Below are 17,245 nucleotides of genomic sequence, written 5' to 3' on the forward strand. Positions count from 1 at the left end.
TATTTAATTTTTTTTATTTAAATTGTATACTGTGTATCATCTTAGCACGTTTATATGGGCAAACAGAACAAGCCTGTGAACTGGTAGCCAGGTGTATTCCATTCAGAAGATTCCATGTCAAAGCCATTTGCTGGTTTACTGAATGTTTGAAAGGAAGGAAGTAAGGCAGAAATTACTGGCCCTATTAACAGTCTGGTCTGAAGTAAGACTGGATAAAAGAAACTTTAGCCAAGTAATTCAAGAGTTATACTGCAAATTACTAGTAACACTAGAAAAGCAAAGTTAAAATCCTGTGATGTGGATTCCAAATAGAAAATTCTAAGGCAGTGTGTGACAAGTTTAAAATCATAAATCTTTGGAAAGAGATTGTGTAGTGTAGTGATAGTAGTGACAATCCCTGTTCTGTAAATGAGTGTAAAAAAAGTACACAGTAATTTGGAATCTTTATAAATATATCTTAAATTCTTTGATACTGAAGACACTTTATGAAGACATTTTGATTTAGCATTCGGAAATAGGTGAACTTTCAGGTCAAACACATCCAACAGCTGAACAGGCTGTGTAAACAGTGTAGAAAGCTTGCTTACCTGTGTTAAGATTTTAACCTGAATAACTGGTCTAAGAGTTGGAACTGGGGGGCTTCAAGGAGTAAAATTGTGCAGTTAGATTAATAGGTTACAAAAAAATGTCAAGTAAAGTTAAGTGACTTTTCTTAGGACAGTCTTTGTTTTTAGCTTAAATTATACTGCGTAATTGTGAAATCCTGCAAGAGAAGAGAAAATTACATCTAAAAGAAAAACATTAAGTGCTGATGTTAATGAAGAAAGTGAAAGTACAGCCATCATGATTGAACCTCAGCTCCTCATCCAGCAAAGTAGGTAGGAGTCTGACTTCTGAATGAAAATGTCCTGAAATTCATTTCCTTTTCTTCAGGTGCTTTTTCTCTTCTAAAATGTTCTCTCCTTCATCATTCTCTTTACTCTCTTCTCTCATACTCTCCTCCTCACTTTCATCCCCATTCTCTTCTTCCTCGTCATCGCTTTCTTTCCCATTCTCATCCTCCTTCTCTTCTTCTTCTTCCTTATCTTTATCTTCCTTCTTCTTCTGTTCCTCCTTTATTTCTTTCTCTACTTTTCCCTTCTTCTCTGTCTGCTGTGAAGTGTGTTTGGCAGCATGTCTGTGTGAGTGTGGTGGAGAGCAGATGAGTGAACGGAGAGAGTTGATCAGACACACTGTGGCTGCAGAGCTGAAGAGTGTCCAAATTAAGAGAGGAGCAGGCATGTCCCGCACATTGTCCCCAACCCACTTCAACCAACGTGGCAGCCATGCCTTGGAGGGTCGCCGCACCGGAGCCTTATCCTGAAATAGACACGCAGAAAAACCCATACGGACTTTTATAGGTTTGAAAATATATCAAATGTGAAATTTCAAATGTGAAGTCTCATGACTGAGCAACTTTGCAAGTGCATTGTTCCAGAGAAAGTCTCAAATTGGCCAGTGTTTCATGAATCATAAACCAAAGAAACCAATCCCAGGTACTTCCAGCGCAGGAGCATACAGAATGAAGGCCAAGTGTAGACTTAAACCTAAACCATTGTTAAGAATCGTGATTATTTTCCCTCCAAAATACAAATATGTATACATGATGAACAAAGGTGAGGTTTAGGGGTTTAATCTACACTTTGCGAACAAACACTTTATCAATTATGAATTCAGGGGTGACCTGAGTCAAATTACCACAGGTGTATATAATCAAGCAACTAGCCATGCAGTCTGTTTTAAAAACATTTTAAAAATGTGTCATGTTAAAAGGGCTCACTGAACTGGAGCGTTTTACTGTAATAGAATGCCACAATTTCTACACTATGGGAAATAAATCCTGCCAAAATAAAAAATTTAAATAAAAACAATAAAAAGAAAATATCATGACAAAATTTAAAATGAAATAAAATAACTTCATTTGCAATTCTATTTTTAAAATTAAATTAAAAAAAGCTTTTTGTCATTTCATTTTCGAAACTATGCTGGTATTTCATGGTCAAATTTAAAATGAAAACGCTAATGAGGAAAATAAAATTCAAACACCACTTTGGCTTAGTTTTTTTAGTTTTTTTTCTTTATGAAGCAGATAAGAGTCAAAATTTAAATTAAAATTAAATATGCATATAACTTTTTATTTTTTACTGCAGTAGGCAACAAATGAGACAAAAAGAAAATGAAAAAATAAATGTCAAAGTGACTTTAAGATTTGTAAGCTCTGTAAGCGTTTTTACAGATAAATTGAAACTGAAAATGAAAAGCACCATCTACTGCCGTTTTTTTTCCCCACTTTGCCTTTTTCATTTTAACTTTCAGACTGAACAACATGCAAATATATGCTGATTAGCAGTGGGCACAGTGGACAGGGCTAACCTACCTGCTTCTTGCGTGACCTCTACGGAGCCTCTGTGATAGCAGACCCTGGTCACAGCAGTCAGTCAGTCTGCCTTACCGAGCCGCGGGGGTCTGCTTCGCCCAGTGAGTCGTGTTAAGTGTTTCGGAATGTCCCTAGTGTAATACTCGGCGCTCTCTCTCTCTTGCATTAGATGCCTTCCATGATTCTCTCAAGAGAAGGGACAACAGGAAGTAGAGTTTTCTTGCTGGATGAGAAACCCCGTGTAGGATTGCTAACCATTCAGAATCTGAAACCATCACTTTGACTTTTATTTTTCCATTTTTCATTTTGTCACATTTGTTGCATACTGCAGTTGAAAATGAAAAGCTAAATGCTTTTTTAATTTTTATTTTGTCAGTGCTGACCCATGCTTGAGTGAAAAATGGAATTTCAAATTAAGTTATTTCATTTTTAAATATTGTCATATTTGCTTACGTTTGGAAAAAGGAATGACAAAATGTTATTTGCATTTTCATTTTGTTTTCATTTAAATTTTAATTTTGGCAGGATTTCCCTCCCATATCTATACCAGTAGAAATAAGAAACGTGCTGAAGAGATATATATCATGTCTCTCCAATTGACGGTCTGATGAAGAAGTCTGGGTTTGCTGAATATCCGGAGACCAGGAGTGCATTGTGCCAAAAGTAAAATTTCGTAGAGAAGGATAATGTTACAGGGTTGTTTTTAAGGGGTTTGCTTAGGCCCCTTAGATTAAGTGAAGAGAAGAGAAGAAAGGGATGAAATCTAAATGCTTCAGAATACCAAGACAATTGCTTCTAACTTTGAGGAAACATTGAGAAAATCCCTTTCTAGCATGACTGTGCCCCAGTGCACAAAGCAAGGTCCATAAAGGCATCGTTGGGGGAGTTAGATGTGGAAATATATGTTTGTCCCGCATAGAGCTTTGACACAAACTCTATCGAAGACATCTGGGATGAACCTGAACAGAGATTTAGCCATACCATCTCATCCAATATTATTGTCTGACCTCACAAAGGCTTTTTTGAATGAATGAACAAAATACACATAAACCCACTTAAAAAATCTTGTACAAAAACTTCCCAGAAGAGTGGAAGCTCTAGTAGCTGTAGGGGGAAGACCTCCATATTAATTCACATGGATTTATAGTGGAACATAAAAAGCTCCTGTAGGTGTGATGTGTAGGCATCCCAATAGCTTTGTCCATACAGTGTATGACTAGAAAGGGACTTTAAAGAACATTGGAATTACTGCACAGACTTCTACTTCCTCTGTGTAGACCTCGTCACTATTTTTTACATTTTATAAATGTTTTTATCAGATATATATCCAGAATTTTAGATATCTAATTTTTTGTTACAACATGAACAGTAGAGCACCGAAGATTAAAGTTTAAGGAACTTTTCTTTAATTCTGCCTTTGTTCTTTTCACACTTCATGATGCTTACCTTCAAACCATGCTGAGCAAGCATATGGTCCAGAAAAGCATTACCCAGGTGGACAACTGGGTAAAACTCCTCTACATATATCCTCCTCCACCACCTCTGCGGAAATGACCTAAATAAACAAAAATACTTAATAATGGTGTGTGAAACAATGTAAAATAATGGCAAATATACAGAGAATGGGCATATTATATTCACTCACCCATCCTCCTTGGGCTCTGTGAACCAGTATTTGTAGAGGTGAGCACGGATATATGCTGGAGGTTGCTGACTGAATGGATATTTCGACTCATCTGTTTGAATTAGTCTTATCACTGTATCACACGTACACACACAAACAACTAGTCATTCATATACAATTCCTATAAGAAGTTTCTGCACAACCTAGAGTTTTCCTTTACTATGCCTCTCACCATCTCTCTTGCCCTGGAGGAGTCTATGGACAAGGCTGCTGAACCAGGGGCTCTGAGTGTGAGGACCCAGCGCTGCAAACCACATCTGCCAGTCCAATCTTGGCTGGTGAGGGGTGTTCACTGGGGGAGCTGCGCTCATATTCCCTGGTTTATACATGAACTCTATTTCCTACAGATTAAAGTGGGAGATGGTTAAGGAGAATCTTTGTAGGAAATATTTTTTCAGATTGTGTTCAGATAAATCTGTGCTACTTTTGCTCCTAAATATTGTTAATGTAGTAAAAGTGTGTCATATTGTATAATTAAGATTTGAAATATTTAATACATTAATTAATATAAAGAGTTATCCACCGAAAATGTAACTAAGGCAGTGTTTCATGCTCTTTACTACAATAGACATATGGCAAAATCTTGATGTCTAGTACAGCAATTAAAAAAAATGTTTCTTTGGGAAGAGCTGGACTCCATTACTGACCGTCCAAGTACTGCCATCCATACTTCCCTCGATGACCACCTCCGGCCGGCCCCCAACTCCTGTCATCCTACGGAAAAGTCCATATGAGTTGACCAGCTGGTAACGGTCAGACAGCTCGTATGCTTTCCGCACACCGGGCCAGATATTACTGTTAGCCTCGTATTCTATGAAGGTGTAGGGAACCTGCAAGCATGCATCAAAAATACAGCATGAAAATAAACAGGGAAATAACTAATTTAAGGTAAATTAAAATCGTGTATGTATAAAACAACTATGCATATGGTGTTCATAGCATGCTCCTATATCTACTGACCAAACTGATTGCAAACATGGATGCTGTAGCTGCAGCAAAGACTGCCCACTGCACTGTACTCCACAAACGCCAGAAAACTCCCTTTACACATGCGCTTCTGAAACACACAAACAACATATACACTGCATGCACTTCCTAATACTCCTGGAGCCTCATTCATAATATGAACATTCGTTTTATTTGGTCTTGAGATACTGTAATGCCTCTAGCACAGTCGTGTGACCATGTTAGTCTATTTTATTTTTTTATTTTCAAGTCAGAATTTCTAACACCAATGTATTGGATTATAAATAAATTCAAACATGAAATTACATTCATGATGCTTTAAAATCAAATGTGTATACCAATAATTAATTAAACAGGCTATAGGTCTGCTGACAATAGAGCATAACCACAGTTATTTTTTTTATGAGACTTTGCATTACAGTGCCATCTGCAGGACTTGACATAGAACAACCTGTAGCTAAATTTCAGCCAGGTAAGACACATTACCTGAACATGGCAGTGACAATTTCCCAGGTCAGAGAGAGAACCCCAATCCAAATACTGGGCACTGTGACCAACTTCAGGAACGAGTTGAAGTCATAATGTGAAAATGCTAGGAAGGAAATGCACAAGTTCATAGATTCATAGATTCAAAAATTGCACTTTAAACCCAGTATTAGTTTTCCAATTAAACAATAACATCCTGTAATGTATAAGATTTTGCAAGCAACTATGGGAAATTGGAAACAGAAAATGCATAACCTCTGCAAATAACTTACAAGCCCCATTTCTATAAAAAAGTTGTGATTTTGGGCAAAATGTAAATAAAAACAGAATGCAATGACTTGCAAATCATTTAACCTTACATTAAACTGAAAAAATAATACAAAGACAACTTTGCAAGTGTTGCAATTTTATTGCTCTTTGAAAAAATTTGTCCATTTTGAATTTGAGGTCAGCAAAATATTTTTAAAAATTTGGGACAGGGGCATGTTTAGCACTGCGTTTCATCACCTCCTCAGCTAACACCTCTCTGTATGTTTTTAGTCTATCTGAACAGGTTTAGCACCTCTCTTTAACTACGTGATTCTGTTGGTGAGTAATCATTGCAGTATGTGGATTGGCCACGTCTTGGAAGATAAACACACTTTCTCTGAAACACATAGTCTGGAAAAAAAGCATGTTGCTCCAAAATATATAAAAATACACAAAAGCAGCACACACAGTCCAATCATAATTTTACGACCAAGTCCTTGTTTTTACACTCACTGCTCACAGTCCATTCTCTTACCTCCAATGACCTTTACACTGTTATTCTACAATTCTACAACATTATTGTCCTTGTGTTGCTCTGAATAGTTTGTTATCCCCCCTTTATTCTGTTCTTCAATGGTCAGGACACCCACAGAGCAGAATAATCCACCACCTAAATCATAACTGCTCTGTAGTGGTCCTGTGGGGTCCCAATGAAAAACAGGGTTAAAGAGGGATTGCAAAACATTCAGAGCAACAGAATGACTACAGTCTGTAAACATAGTGGACAGTGCTCCTGGAAGGTCAGTGAAGCTGAGAGAATGTACATTGAATGTTGAAACAGGGAGGTGGTTATATAATGTTATGACTGGACTATGTAAACAACATGGAGTATATAGAAACGACACACACACACACACACACACACACACACACACACACACACACACACACACACACACACACACACACACACACACACACACACACACACACACACACACACACACACACACACACACACACACACACACACACACACACACACACACACACACACACACACACACACACACACACACACACACACACACACACACACACACACACACACACACACACACACACACCACCTGTTTTAGAGGAGACACTTTTCTTATCCCATTCCACTTTCAGGTCAAAGTAGAGGACAGTCCAGTAGAAAATGAGTCCATACACTGCGAACTCCGCCAGGAAACACACCCATGACATGACTGTCTGCAGAGAGGCTGCAAAACATTTATGAAAGTCAATAATTCTTCAGTTTTATCTTCCATATGACTTCAAAATATTGAATTTCTTGAGCATGATTCATGGGGCCAGCAGTCACCCAGCAAACCACACATCTTTTCTAAGACATATTTTCCAAGGATTTATTCACAGTTTTCTTGCTGCATTTTAGTGGTGAAGCCAGACAATTTTCATAGGGGTGGCCAGACTGAGACTATTACTCATACAGGGGTGGCACAGAAAAGCATACCTTTTCTTTTTCCTATGTGAAGTTGCCGTGGATCTAGTAGTGTTTCTTAATCGCTCACTCATTTACTGATACAGGCATTAAGTACAGCGCCACCTTGTGTTTCTTCAGAGAATAACTTGTTGGAGGTGTGCTGTTAAATTGTCCTTACAGAAATGTTTCTGCAGTAAAGTTGCCGGCTGTGGTGGGGGGGGGGGGGGGTTGGGGGGTGTTCGAAGATTAATTTATGGTGGCCTTGGCCACCCCCTGCTGTATATGGTCTCAGTATTGTAAAATACTCTAATGACCAGAGGAACAAAAGAGAAAAGACAAAAAAGCAGAAACAGCTCATACTTTGTTCTTTCCGAGGAGTGCGTCTGCAGAGCCAGAAGTTCACATGCTGGTCATCCAATATTGAAAGGCATAATGTGATTGTCAGAATATTGAAGAAGTTATAATTCCCCGACAGGATAATCAATACCTGCAGTAACACCTATCCAATAACACAGACAGACATAAAAAAATAAATATTAATTCAAACCAATCACTTATAAACAAAAACACAATAAGAAAGCTGTAACAAAAGGCCTGTTTTCTCCTCTATCTGCAACAAAATGTAGGAAATAAATACACTTTGAATACTAGGGATGGGTGGTATCCACATTTTCCATACCGTTTCAAAATATTATCGCAGTATACACTATTACCGTGCGAAGTGGGTGCTCTGTCAGGCTGCGCTGAGCCTTATATCTGAGCACAAAGTCGAGTGAATTTAGCCAAACACAGCCCGACAGTGCACACCAACATGTGTTGACGATAAAAACCCGTTTCTGAGAGAACAAATTTCAGCAACTGGTGCTGAAGGAACAGAAAAATTAAGCCATAAGTTCTACACTGTTTAGAAGCACAGCTGGTGCCAACAGTCACAGATTTTTCAGTTCACTTAGGGTCAAAACACATATTTAGAAGATACTGTTTACAGCTTTCTTCTTCTGTCTTTTAACCCACTACTGGCTACTGGGCTTGTGTTTGTCTCTGCCTATTTTCTGACTGTGACATCAGCAGTCAATGAGCTCCCCCACCTTCCTGTGGCTCTCTCAAATGCACATGAGCATTTTAACCAACTTTTAAAGACACAGAACAGAAATTAGACACAAACATGTCATATATTGATAATACAGATTATGAAAATAAAACCCACCTGCAAATAGAAAGCAGTGAGCCTGTGTCTGCGGATGGGGCTGAAGAAGAGGAAAGGAACAGCAATCTCTATGACAAAGGTGCCCACCACACTAAGCTTCTGGAACCAGACTGGCAACTGGTGAGCAAACCAGGCCAGAGGTGTGGGGATGCATTGAGTCTCATAGTGATAGGTCAGTGCTGTGAATGCAGAAAGCACAACAATAAACCTCAGACATATACAGAACAGAAGGCCCAAAACTCTGTGGGGCCTTAAACTGTAAGGTTGGGTGAAAAAAAATTAAACTCATTAAAAGTACTTCATATTCATTCATTATCTGTAAGCGCTTATCCAGTTCAGGGTCGCGGTGGGTCCAGAACCTACCTGGAATCATTGGGCGCAAGGCAGGAATACACCCTGGAGGGGGCACCAGTCCTTCACAGGGCAACACACACACACACACACATTCACTCACACCTACGGACACACCAACGTGTGTTTTTGGACTGTGGGAGGAAACCGGAGCACCCGGAGCAAACCCACGCGGACACGGGGAGAACACACCAACTCCTCACAGACAGTCACCGGGAGCGGGAATCGAACCCACAACCTCCAGGTCCCTGTAGCTGTGTGACTAAGACACTACCTGCTGCGCCACCGTGCCGCCCTACTTCATATTCTACATGTTGAATTTGGCTCCTTTATAAAACTGGATTATGTGTTACGTTTAGTGTATTTTGGTTTTAATATTTCCTTTGTAATAAAATGTATTTTCATGATTGTACACAGAGCCCTTACAAACACTCTTGTAAAAGCCATAAAATAAATAATAATTGCAATAATAAATTCATGTTTATTTACTTTCTCACCTGTGAGACCCCACCAGGTGGGGCAGCGGCTGGTCAACTTGACCACACCTGAAGCAAACATCAGCCGAAAAAGTAGCCAGCGCACCAGCCAGAAGGTCACGCTGTCATGGAAACTTCTCCTCCACCCCCAGGGCATGTTCATAGGGGCAACAAGAATGCTCAGAAAGCCCACCTCCAACAATAGATTGTCCCTGTGAGAGAGACCAAGACCAAAAGACTGTAAAACTTTTTTTTTGTATGCAGCATGTTGGACCTTACAGACTGTATGATGTAATGAAAGCATTTGACATCATGGTGTGTGTCACTACCTTATCTCCACTCATTGTCCATTTTATCAGCTACATTCACCGTACACGAGCACTTTCTAACTCTACAATTACAGACTGTAGTCAGCACTGCACTGACACTGCCGTGGTGGTGGAGTGTTGGTGTGTGTTGTGCTGGTATGAGTAAAGCAGACACAGCAGTGTGGTGACTTTTTAAAGCCCTCTGTGTCACTGCTGGACTGAGAATAGTCCACCAACCAAACATATTCAGGCAACAGGATGACCAACTCCGAATTATGCAGCAACAGATGACTCTGCCCTGCAGAGATGTCTCCAGAGATACATGTATAGGGAGGCTAAAATTTATAGTAACATGGACGTTTTTGGGGATGGGGGTTTGGGGGAGGATTACATTCAAACACACACCAGGAGGGCATGCAGCTTACTAGAAGATTAGGGTTGTTTTTCCAGAAAAATGTACATTTCAATTACAATAACAAAAGTATCTTATGGAAGTCAGCCTTTAATCTGGTCTGGAAAAAAAACCCCAGTTGGCTGCATCCCTCAACAAACAAAGAATGAAATATTAACATGTTACTGTATGAACATGTACTCACCACTGGAAGTACAAGAACACTTGCCCAATCTGTAGACACAAATACATGTTAAAGGGACTCTTCAGGCAACCATGACTGTGCAATTAACAGTGATCACAATTCATTAAAATGATTAATGAAAATGCAAGTGGCTGTAGGAGTGGAGGTACCACACGTAATGACGTTTAAGTTACGACGTAAACAGGTTGTAACCGTACCTGATAGAGTGACATGTAGAGCACCCACAACACCAGGTAAACTCTACAGTCTCTGAGGTAAGGAACAGCCATTGCTGCTAAACTCAGCAAAGCTCCAGTCAGACTGAGCAGCTCCATGCACTGCTGAGTGTCCAGACCCAGTCTGGGACCAAACCACAGAAGAGATGGCATCTCTCTCAGCTGCTCCCACACACTTTTACCAGAGACCCTGAGCATCCACCGAGCAGGAAGTAGACCCTCATTGCCATAAAGACCTTGAGAGACAAGAGAATGGGTCAAAAGAAATCTCAGCAATCCTTGCCTTCAACTGAAAACAAAAACCCCACAAACCATGCAGCCTACTACTTTTAAACACACAAAAGTCTGGAATCATGTTCTAAATTCAGGTCACACTTTCACTTATTAAATTTTAAAAACCTCAACAACCAAATATATTTTTTCAGCACTGAGTTTGTCCATGCTTCTTCTTTAAAGCTGACATTTTTTCCCAGTGTAATTGCTTTCAGCTTTTGTGAGAAAACTGCAGATATTTTTCAGGGCCCCTATTAAACACATTCAAACCTCAATCATTGACCTATGATATATATATTTTTCTTGCTTTTTGAGCCAAGTACTCTTTACTTACAAATTTAGGCTAGGCATTTTCCATTTTTTGCCTTTTTGTTTTTTTATCCCAGACACACATCAGCAAAAAGCAGCTGAGGTATATTTATGGAGTTGTTTTGTGAACATCAGCATCACTTTAAAAGAGGAACAAAGTCAGCAGTACCACAGAGGACAGCTTTTTCTTTGAGTACAAAATGGAATTTGATTTGAAGCATGAACCCAATATGCTTCAACTCAAAATTACATAGAGAATGGTCTCTGGGGAAAAGGGGGGGAAAAACAGAAAATCTCAAACTAAACAGAATGTAAAGCAGAACAGAGGGTGAAAGGAGCAGGTTAATAGGGTTTTAAGTGAACTTCCAAATCTCTGCTTTTAAAATGTGCACTGGGCTTCATCTCCAGAGGGCCTCACAGGATTACTGTAGTTCATCTACCTCGTCGCCAGAGGTCGCGCTTCTAAATTCCTGACCAATAAACTACGGCATCACTCAAGGCACCCTCTTGTGGTTAAAAAGGCAAATCACATCAACAAAAAACCACTCAGTCCTGGAGTGCAGCTTTTTAAAAAGATTTTCTCAGGCACAGATAGCACTTGTGTCGATGCCATTATAAAATACGTTTTACACATTCTACCTATAATAAAATAAGTTAATTTGTATTAGATATATTATAAGATACAGTCCCCTAGTGCACCTTTAAGTGGAGTGTTTAAAAAAATAAAAAAACACAATCCAAACCATGCTGGAGACTCATTTGGGCCAGTGTGCACACGCCCTTCCATCTGAGCACTGGACAATGGAATCTCATCCTCGGTTTAGTAAACAAGAGCATTTAGTTCTGTTCTTCTCACTGAATTTGATAATGCGAGCTTCTTTGCTATTTATTTAACGAGACAAACAGAAGAAACAGGCGCGGGAAATGCCACACTTCTGGAACAAAGTTATGGCTAGCTTCCTCAAAGTAGCCAGAAAGCGAGAGAAACATACTCCTCGCCCCCCAAGACAACAATGACATTAAATGATAAGCGAGCAGTGCTGGTTTACCTCTAGGTTCTGAGTTTAGGAATAACGTTAACGGTTCATTTAATGTCTCACCTGGAATCTGCACGTAAAGAGACGCAAAGGCAAACATATAGATAGCAGACAGACACCACAGAAACATGTGTCTCGCTAATCCCGTTTCTCCCATTTTTCCTGCATATGTCACTAGTCCTGTTCTCTCAATCAGTGTGTTTTGCTGGACGTATTTAGCTGAGGAGCCGCACAGTAGTGTGTAAACTCTTCAGCAGACACGTCGTCCACCCATTTGTTTAATTTATTTATTTAACGGACGTGACCACTGGACAATTTTGCGCATGCGCGTCTCTACACAGAGGCACAATAACCTACGGGCCACATTCAAAACAGCGCAACACTTTCTCCTTATAAGTTTAGTTTTATGTAATACGTATCTCAGATAAATTTATTTAATAAATTTAATAAAAATGGCAATGTTTAATTTATTCGTATCATCGTTGTGGGCGTGGTCATAATTTTAAACGGGGCTGTTCGGTTTTATAGTGTTTTGAGTCGACTCCAGTTCCGATGCCAATGAACTGAGTCGATTCTGCACAAAATCGCCACTCAACATTCTGGCATGAATAAAGAGTACACCGCTGATCACTTTGACCTTAGCAAAGCAATGTACATGAGCTAAATAATAATAAGAACGTTCATGAGCTAAAATATCTAATGAGGAACTGGCGATATTTAACCTGATTCTACTCAGTTAAATCCTTTTGGTGGATTTAGATGTTTCACGGCAGAACAAATATCGTTCATATATTTAATTTTGTTTCTCATTGTATTTACAGATGCTGAATCACAAATACAACTGGAAACGACTCCGGTCCCGATTCATTGGACGCAGAGAATTGACTCTTTTCGGTAATAACTCAAGAGACTCACGTGGACATGAATCAATCATACAATCAAAATGAAATTTCCCGGACAGGGATAGGATTTATGTACCGCCCCCATTTTACTGTACTCGTGTAAATGTTTGGTTAAATGTTCTGTACGTTATTCCTGTAGTAACAATGTTCTCTCAGACAAGAAAAAGTTTAGATAACATCTTGTATATGGACTAAAAAAAACTGCTGAGTTTTAATTTATTGCCAATGAGGCATACTTGAAATAAAGTTGCTAAAAAGACCAAAGGAAAAATTAGTTACTAAAGCATTTTATATATAGTTTTTTTTTTTATAAAAAATAAAATACTAAAATGTTGCCACAAAAATTTACAACCCATTGCTGAAATTCTCTATAACTAAAACTAGTATTTGATTTTCAGCAACAAAGTTTTATCATATTACTTGAAGCATTCACCACAGACACACAAGGGCCATATTTAATATGGATATATATTTAATTACTGTGCATCATTTGATTTGTCTTCAGGCAAACAGACAGACAGATATACACTGTATTCAGTCAATAAATGATCAGAGGAATCAGCAAGCTGCCAGCCTTATAAAGCATACAGCCTTCTTTTCCCTCCATCTGTACATTCAAGTCTTTCCTGGGCACTTGCTTTTGGCATCCCTCCGCCCCAATATATAATTATGGAAAGGACTAACTGGCATTGCACATGCAAGAATAAGAAACCAGGATCAAGGAGGCTTGATCCCAAAGTTCTTGTATACAGAAAATACAGCCTGGCACCTGATCTAAAGAAAGAAAAACAAAAATAATTCCAGCATTTTCACATGATTAAAATGCAATCAGTAGTACACCATGGGAAATGTCTAAAATGACACTAATCGTGGCAGGATTTGTGTTCAGAGCACTGAACAGGATGTAGGCATGAGTGTGTGTTTATTTTATTCCTTTGGTGGTAAAATAATAGATGGCCACTGAGAGACTCATGGTTGACACCGTTAGACATTCTCAGATACACACACTATAAACGTCACATCTTTTAGCTGCCTCAGCCTATACTTGGATAAATGGAATGTCTACAAACGGCAGACAAAAAGAAGAATGGCGATTTTCCTTGCAAATAGCCTTTTTTTGTAAAAGGCTTTGTTTTTGTAACAACACAGACAAATGGTAACCTTTCTATAAAATATGTCCTTTAATCACTCTTCCAGTCAATATTGGAGTTCCCCTGAAAAACTGTACACCTGTATTCCTCTAGCTGTTAAGTTCACTTTACATTATTAATCTTTGGAAGTTTGCTTGGTTCTGCAGAGACAGACACTAAATCTACTCGACTTGAAGTGTATTAGACTTGAGTGTGTAAGGTTGGAGTGAGTGTCTCTCTGCATGTTCATCTTCACGTTCCCTCTCCACTGCTGGAGGTATGTGCACTGGCTGAATGTGGCTGTGGAGTAGCAGCCTCAATCTCAGACTCTCGAACAAAGATCACAGCATCTCCACTCACATTGATAAGGCACTGAGCCTGGAAAACACAAGAAAAGAACATAAGTATGTGTGACTGTACAAGAGTATGTCAGCAAACATGCATAGAGGCACACACACTGACCTGGTTTTTGTTGGGATTCTCCATAAACACACATTCCTTCATGCTGTAGGAGACAACAGCATTTCCACCGAGAGCTGCTACATGGGCTCGTACCATAGCAAAGACCTCAGCTATGAATGAATGTAGGAACCCACTCACGCCACCCTCCTAAAACACACATATACAGTAATGCAATTTTGCGCAGTATTGCTTAAAAGATGTAAGCTAGGACTTTCAAATGAAAAATACATTTCTGGGGCAGGGACGTGAGGTTTTCTTTTTTTTTTACAAAATGGGGAAAATGAATGTGATGTAAAATAAATTTATTTTACAACATATAACAAATGCTCTTATTAAGAGATTGAAATCATCTTTCAAAGAAAACCTAAAGTTGATTTCAATGCAGCAAATATAATACTAGTTTTAATGCACAAACATTCTCTAGTATGCACAGCTGGAACAAAATTCTCCTCTATAAAACTCTAGAACAACTGCAGGTTTCTTTTACAAACAAGTATGATCATACCTCATAGAAATCTCTTCCTCATAGAAAACTCTTGGCAGTTATTACCATTTTTTAAGCAATATATGTCTGTTTTTATTGTACACAACTGTATGCTAGAGAATGTAAGAAACCAAACATGTTTATGAGAGCTTTTCAGTAGAAAACTATAAAAAGACCTTTAAAAGACTACAGTGTGTTAATTCAAACAACCCATTTCAACTCCAGGATTTAATATTTTTTGTATGGTTCTATAATGAAACGTTACAGATATTCATCTCTACTTATGGAGAAGAGAATGTAATGTATCTTTAGGGAACAAAAATAGAACCTAAAACCACTGTTGCACCTTTAAAAGTATATTTACACTGCTTGTAGCTTTAATGACAACAATGTACCTGTACAGTACCGTAGAGCATACATTTCTGAGTGTGTAGAGATCTCTGCACCAAATGACAGGTGGAACCACCTCACTAACACTACACCATTGTCACTTATGAGTGTGCCACTTCACCATCAATTTTATTAGTGACCACCACTTCCACATTCTCATTGCCAACTTGTCAAATATAGCTGCTTAGTCAAGAGTGGCCTGATCAGGAATCGATGCAGTGTGGCCATGCAAGGAATGCAAGGACGAGAAAAAGACAGCTCTCCTGACCCCCTCACACCAAATGATCGAGACAAAGTGAGCGTGGTGCAACTCCAGCACGACTTGCGTGATTTTACTCCGATTTTGGACAGTGAAACTGCTTGATAAGTAATTTGGTATAAGGCCAGCATTAGATACATTAGCCTCAGTGTTTCAACAAACAAACCTCTCACACCAAACAAGTCTGACTGCCAGAATTTGGGAAAAACTATCAAATGCATTATATGTAGTGTGCCAATTTAAGGGTTACCTCTCGTAGTGAAGTGGTCTCTCTGATGAAGAACATGTTGATGATGCCAAGGTATTTGATTATTTTTGTTCCAGGAAGAAAAGAGAGGGGAGTCATCTTGACCACAGCGACTGAACCACCGGCATAGGAGCGATTAGACCTGAGAGAACGAGACCGACCCTCTGGCAATGGACTAGCTTTCTCCAAAGAGGACACTAAGAGACAGGAAATACAGAAAGGACAGTAGGAGACAGTGGACATGGCGCTGAGAGAACATTCTATTTCATAAGCACATTAGTTTGGCAAAAGACACAGGACAGTGGCAGAAGAGGGACAAGACGGTTGTGGGTCTGTGTGTGTTTGAGTGTTTGCAAGCAGCAGAAACAGTTTTGCATGATTATAAAGCACAGTAAAGTGAAAATGATATACAACTAAGGGCCATCATGCATCACAAATGCATACGCTGTGACAAATCAGATGTCTATGAAACATGGATTAATGCAAGAACCTTAGGATGTCTCATACAATTTCAGTTGAATGCAAATATTTAGGCAAAAACCAGGCAAAATATATATATATATATATATGCACAATACTGCCAAAAGTATTTGCTTGTCTGCTTTTGCAGGCACATGAAGTTGAATGACATCCCATTCTTAATCCATAGGCTTTAATATGATATTGGCACACTCTTTTCGGATATAATAGCTTCAACCTTCCAGAAGCACATTTGTGAGGTCAGTCAATCATGATGGGTGAGAAGGCCTGACTCTCAGTCTCTGCTCTTATTCATCCTAAAGGTGTTCTATTGATTTGAGGTCAGGACTCTGGTTCTTCCACACTAAACTCGCTCATCCATGCCTTTATGGACCTTGCTTTGTGCACTGGTGCAGTCATGTTGGAACATGTTGGGAGCATGAAGCTGTCCAAAATCTCTTGGTATGATGAAGCACTAAGAGTTCCTTTTACTGGAACTAAGAGACCAAGCCTAACTCCTGAAAAACAACCCCACATCACATGCCCCCCTTGGCACAACGCAGTCAGATAAGTACCATTCTCATGGCAACCACCAAACCCAGACTTGTATATCAGATTGCCAAACGGAGAAGCTCTCTCATTTTGAGTGGCCTACCACTTTTTGGCTGAGTTGCTGTTGTACCTTATTAATTCCACATTGTTGTAATACCACAGACCATTGACTGTGGAATATTTAGTAGAAGAAATTTTACAACGGGATTTGCACAGGTGGCATTCAATCACAGTACCATGCTGGAATTTACTGAGGTCCTGAGAGCAACCCGTTTTTTTTTTTAGAAGCATGCCCTAGTCT

At 39.2% G+C, this 17,245-nt stretch overlaps 2 protein-coding genes across 12 annotated transcripts in view; both read right to left on the reverse strand.

Moving 5' to 3' along the window:
* Window positions 1-6: 6 nt before the first annotated feature.
* lmf2a (lipase maturation factor 2a) lies at window positions 7-12,353 on the reverse strand. 2 transcript variants are annotated; one of them, XM_066684889.1, is made up of 14 exons: window positions 12,123-12,353; window positions 10,423-10,676; window positions 10,226-10,254; window positions 9,343-9,533; window positions 8,495-8,673; window positions 7,648-7,786; window positions 6,932-7,066; window positions 5,553-5,658; window positions 5,061-5,157; window positions 4,748-4,930; window positions 4,273-4,441; window positions 4,062-4,173; window positions 3,863-3,971; window positions 7-1,359 (listed from the first exon to the last, which is right to left on the reverse strand). In XM_066684889.1, the coding sequence occupies exons 1-14, from the start codon at window positions 12,214-12,216 to the stop codon at window positions 916-918; spliced, it is 2,241 nt and encodes a 746-aa protein (XP_066540986.1). In that variant the 5' UTR covers window positions 12,217-12,353; the 3' UTR covers window positions 7-915. The 2 variants fall into 2 exon arrangements, with proteins under 2 accessions (XP_066540986.1, XP_066540987.1); XM_066684890.1 differs by lacking the exon at window positions 12,123-12,353 and adding an exon at window positions 11,766-11,927.
* A 1,074-nt stretch (window positions 12,354-13,427) lies between these two features.
* c2cd5 (C2 calcium dependent domain containing 5) overlaps window positions 13,428-17,245 on the reverse strand; it is a 32,296-nt gene continuing 28,478 nt past the window's right edge. For all 10 annotated transcript variants that reach the window (XM_066684385.1, XM_066684384.1, XM_066684382.1 and 7 more), the window contains 3 exons: window positions 15,937-16,130; window positions 14,554-14,700; window positions 13,428-14,469 (listed from right to left, as the gene is read on the reverse strand). In XM_066684385.1, coding sequence (XP_066540482.1) covers window positions 14,344-14,469; window positions 14,554-14,700; window positions 15,937-16,130 — 467 coding nt within the window. In that variant the 3' untranslated portion in view covers window positions 13,428-14,343. The remainder of the gene's footprint in view (window positions 14,470-14,553; window positions 14,701-15,936; window positions 16,131-17,245) is intronic.

The sequence above is a fragment of the Hoplias malabaricus genome, chromosome 11 (genome assembly GCF_029633855.1).
Source record: "Hoplias malabaricus isolate fHopMal1 chromosome 11, fHopMal1.hap1, whole genome shotgun sequence".
Taxonomy (NCBI): Eukaryota; Metazoa; Chordata; class Actinopteri; order Characiformes; family Erythrinidae; genus Hoplias; species Hoplias malabaricus.

What these genes read in the sequence shown, in the direction of transcription:
- lmf2a (XM_066684889.1), bottom strand. Translation starts at nt 12,216, where the DNA reads ATGGGAGAAACGGGATTAGCGAGACACATGTTTCTGTGGTGTCTGTCT. An exon ending in AAGTGTCTCCTCTAAAACAG is followed by an intron (nt 5,659 to 6,931) that starts GTGGTGTGTGTG and finishes TTTCCTTCCTAG; the next exon opens with CATTTTCACATTATGACTTC. An exon ending in ACAGAGCCCAAGGAGGATGG is followed by an intron (nt 3,972 to 4,061) that starts GTGAGTGAATAT and finishes TTGTTTATTTAG; the next exon opens with GTCATTTCCGCAGAGGTGGT.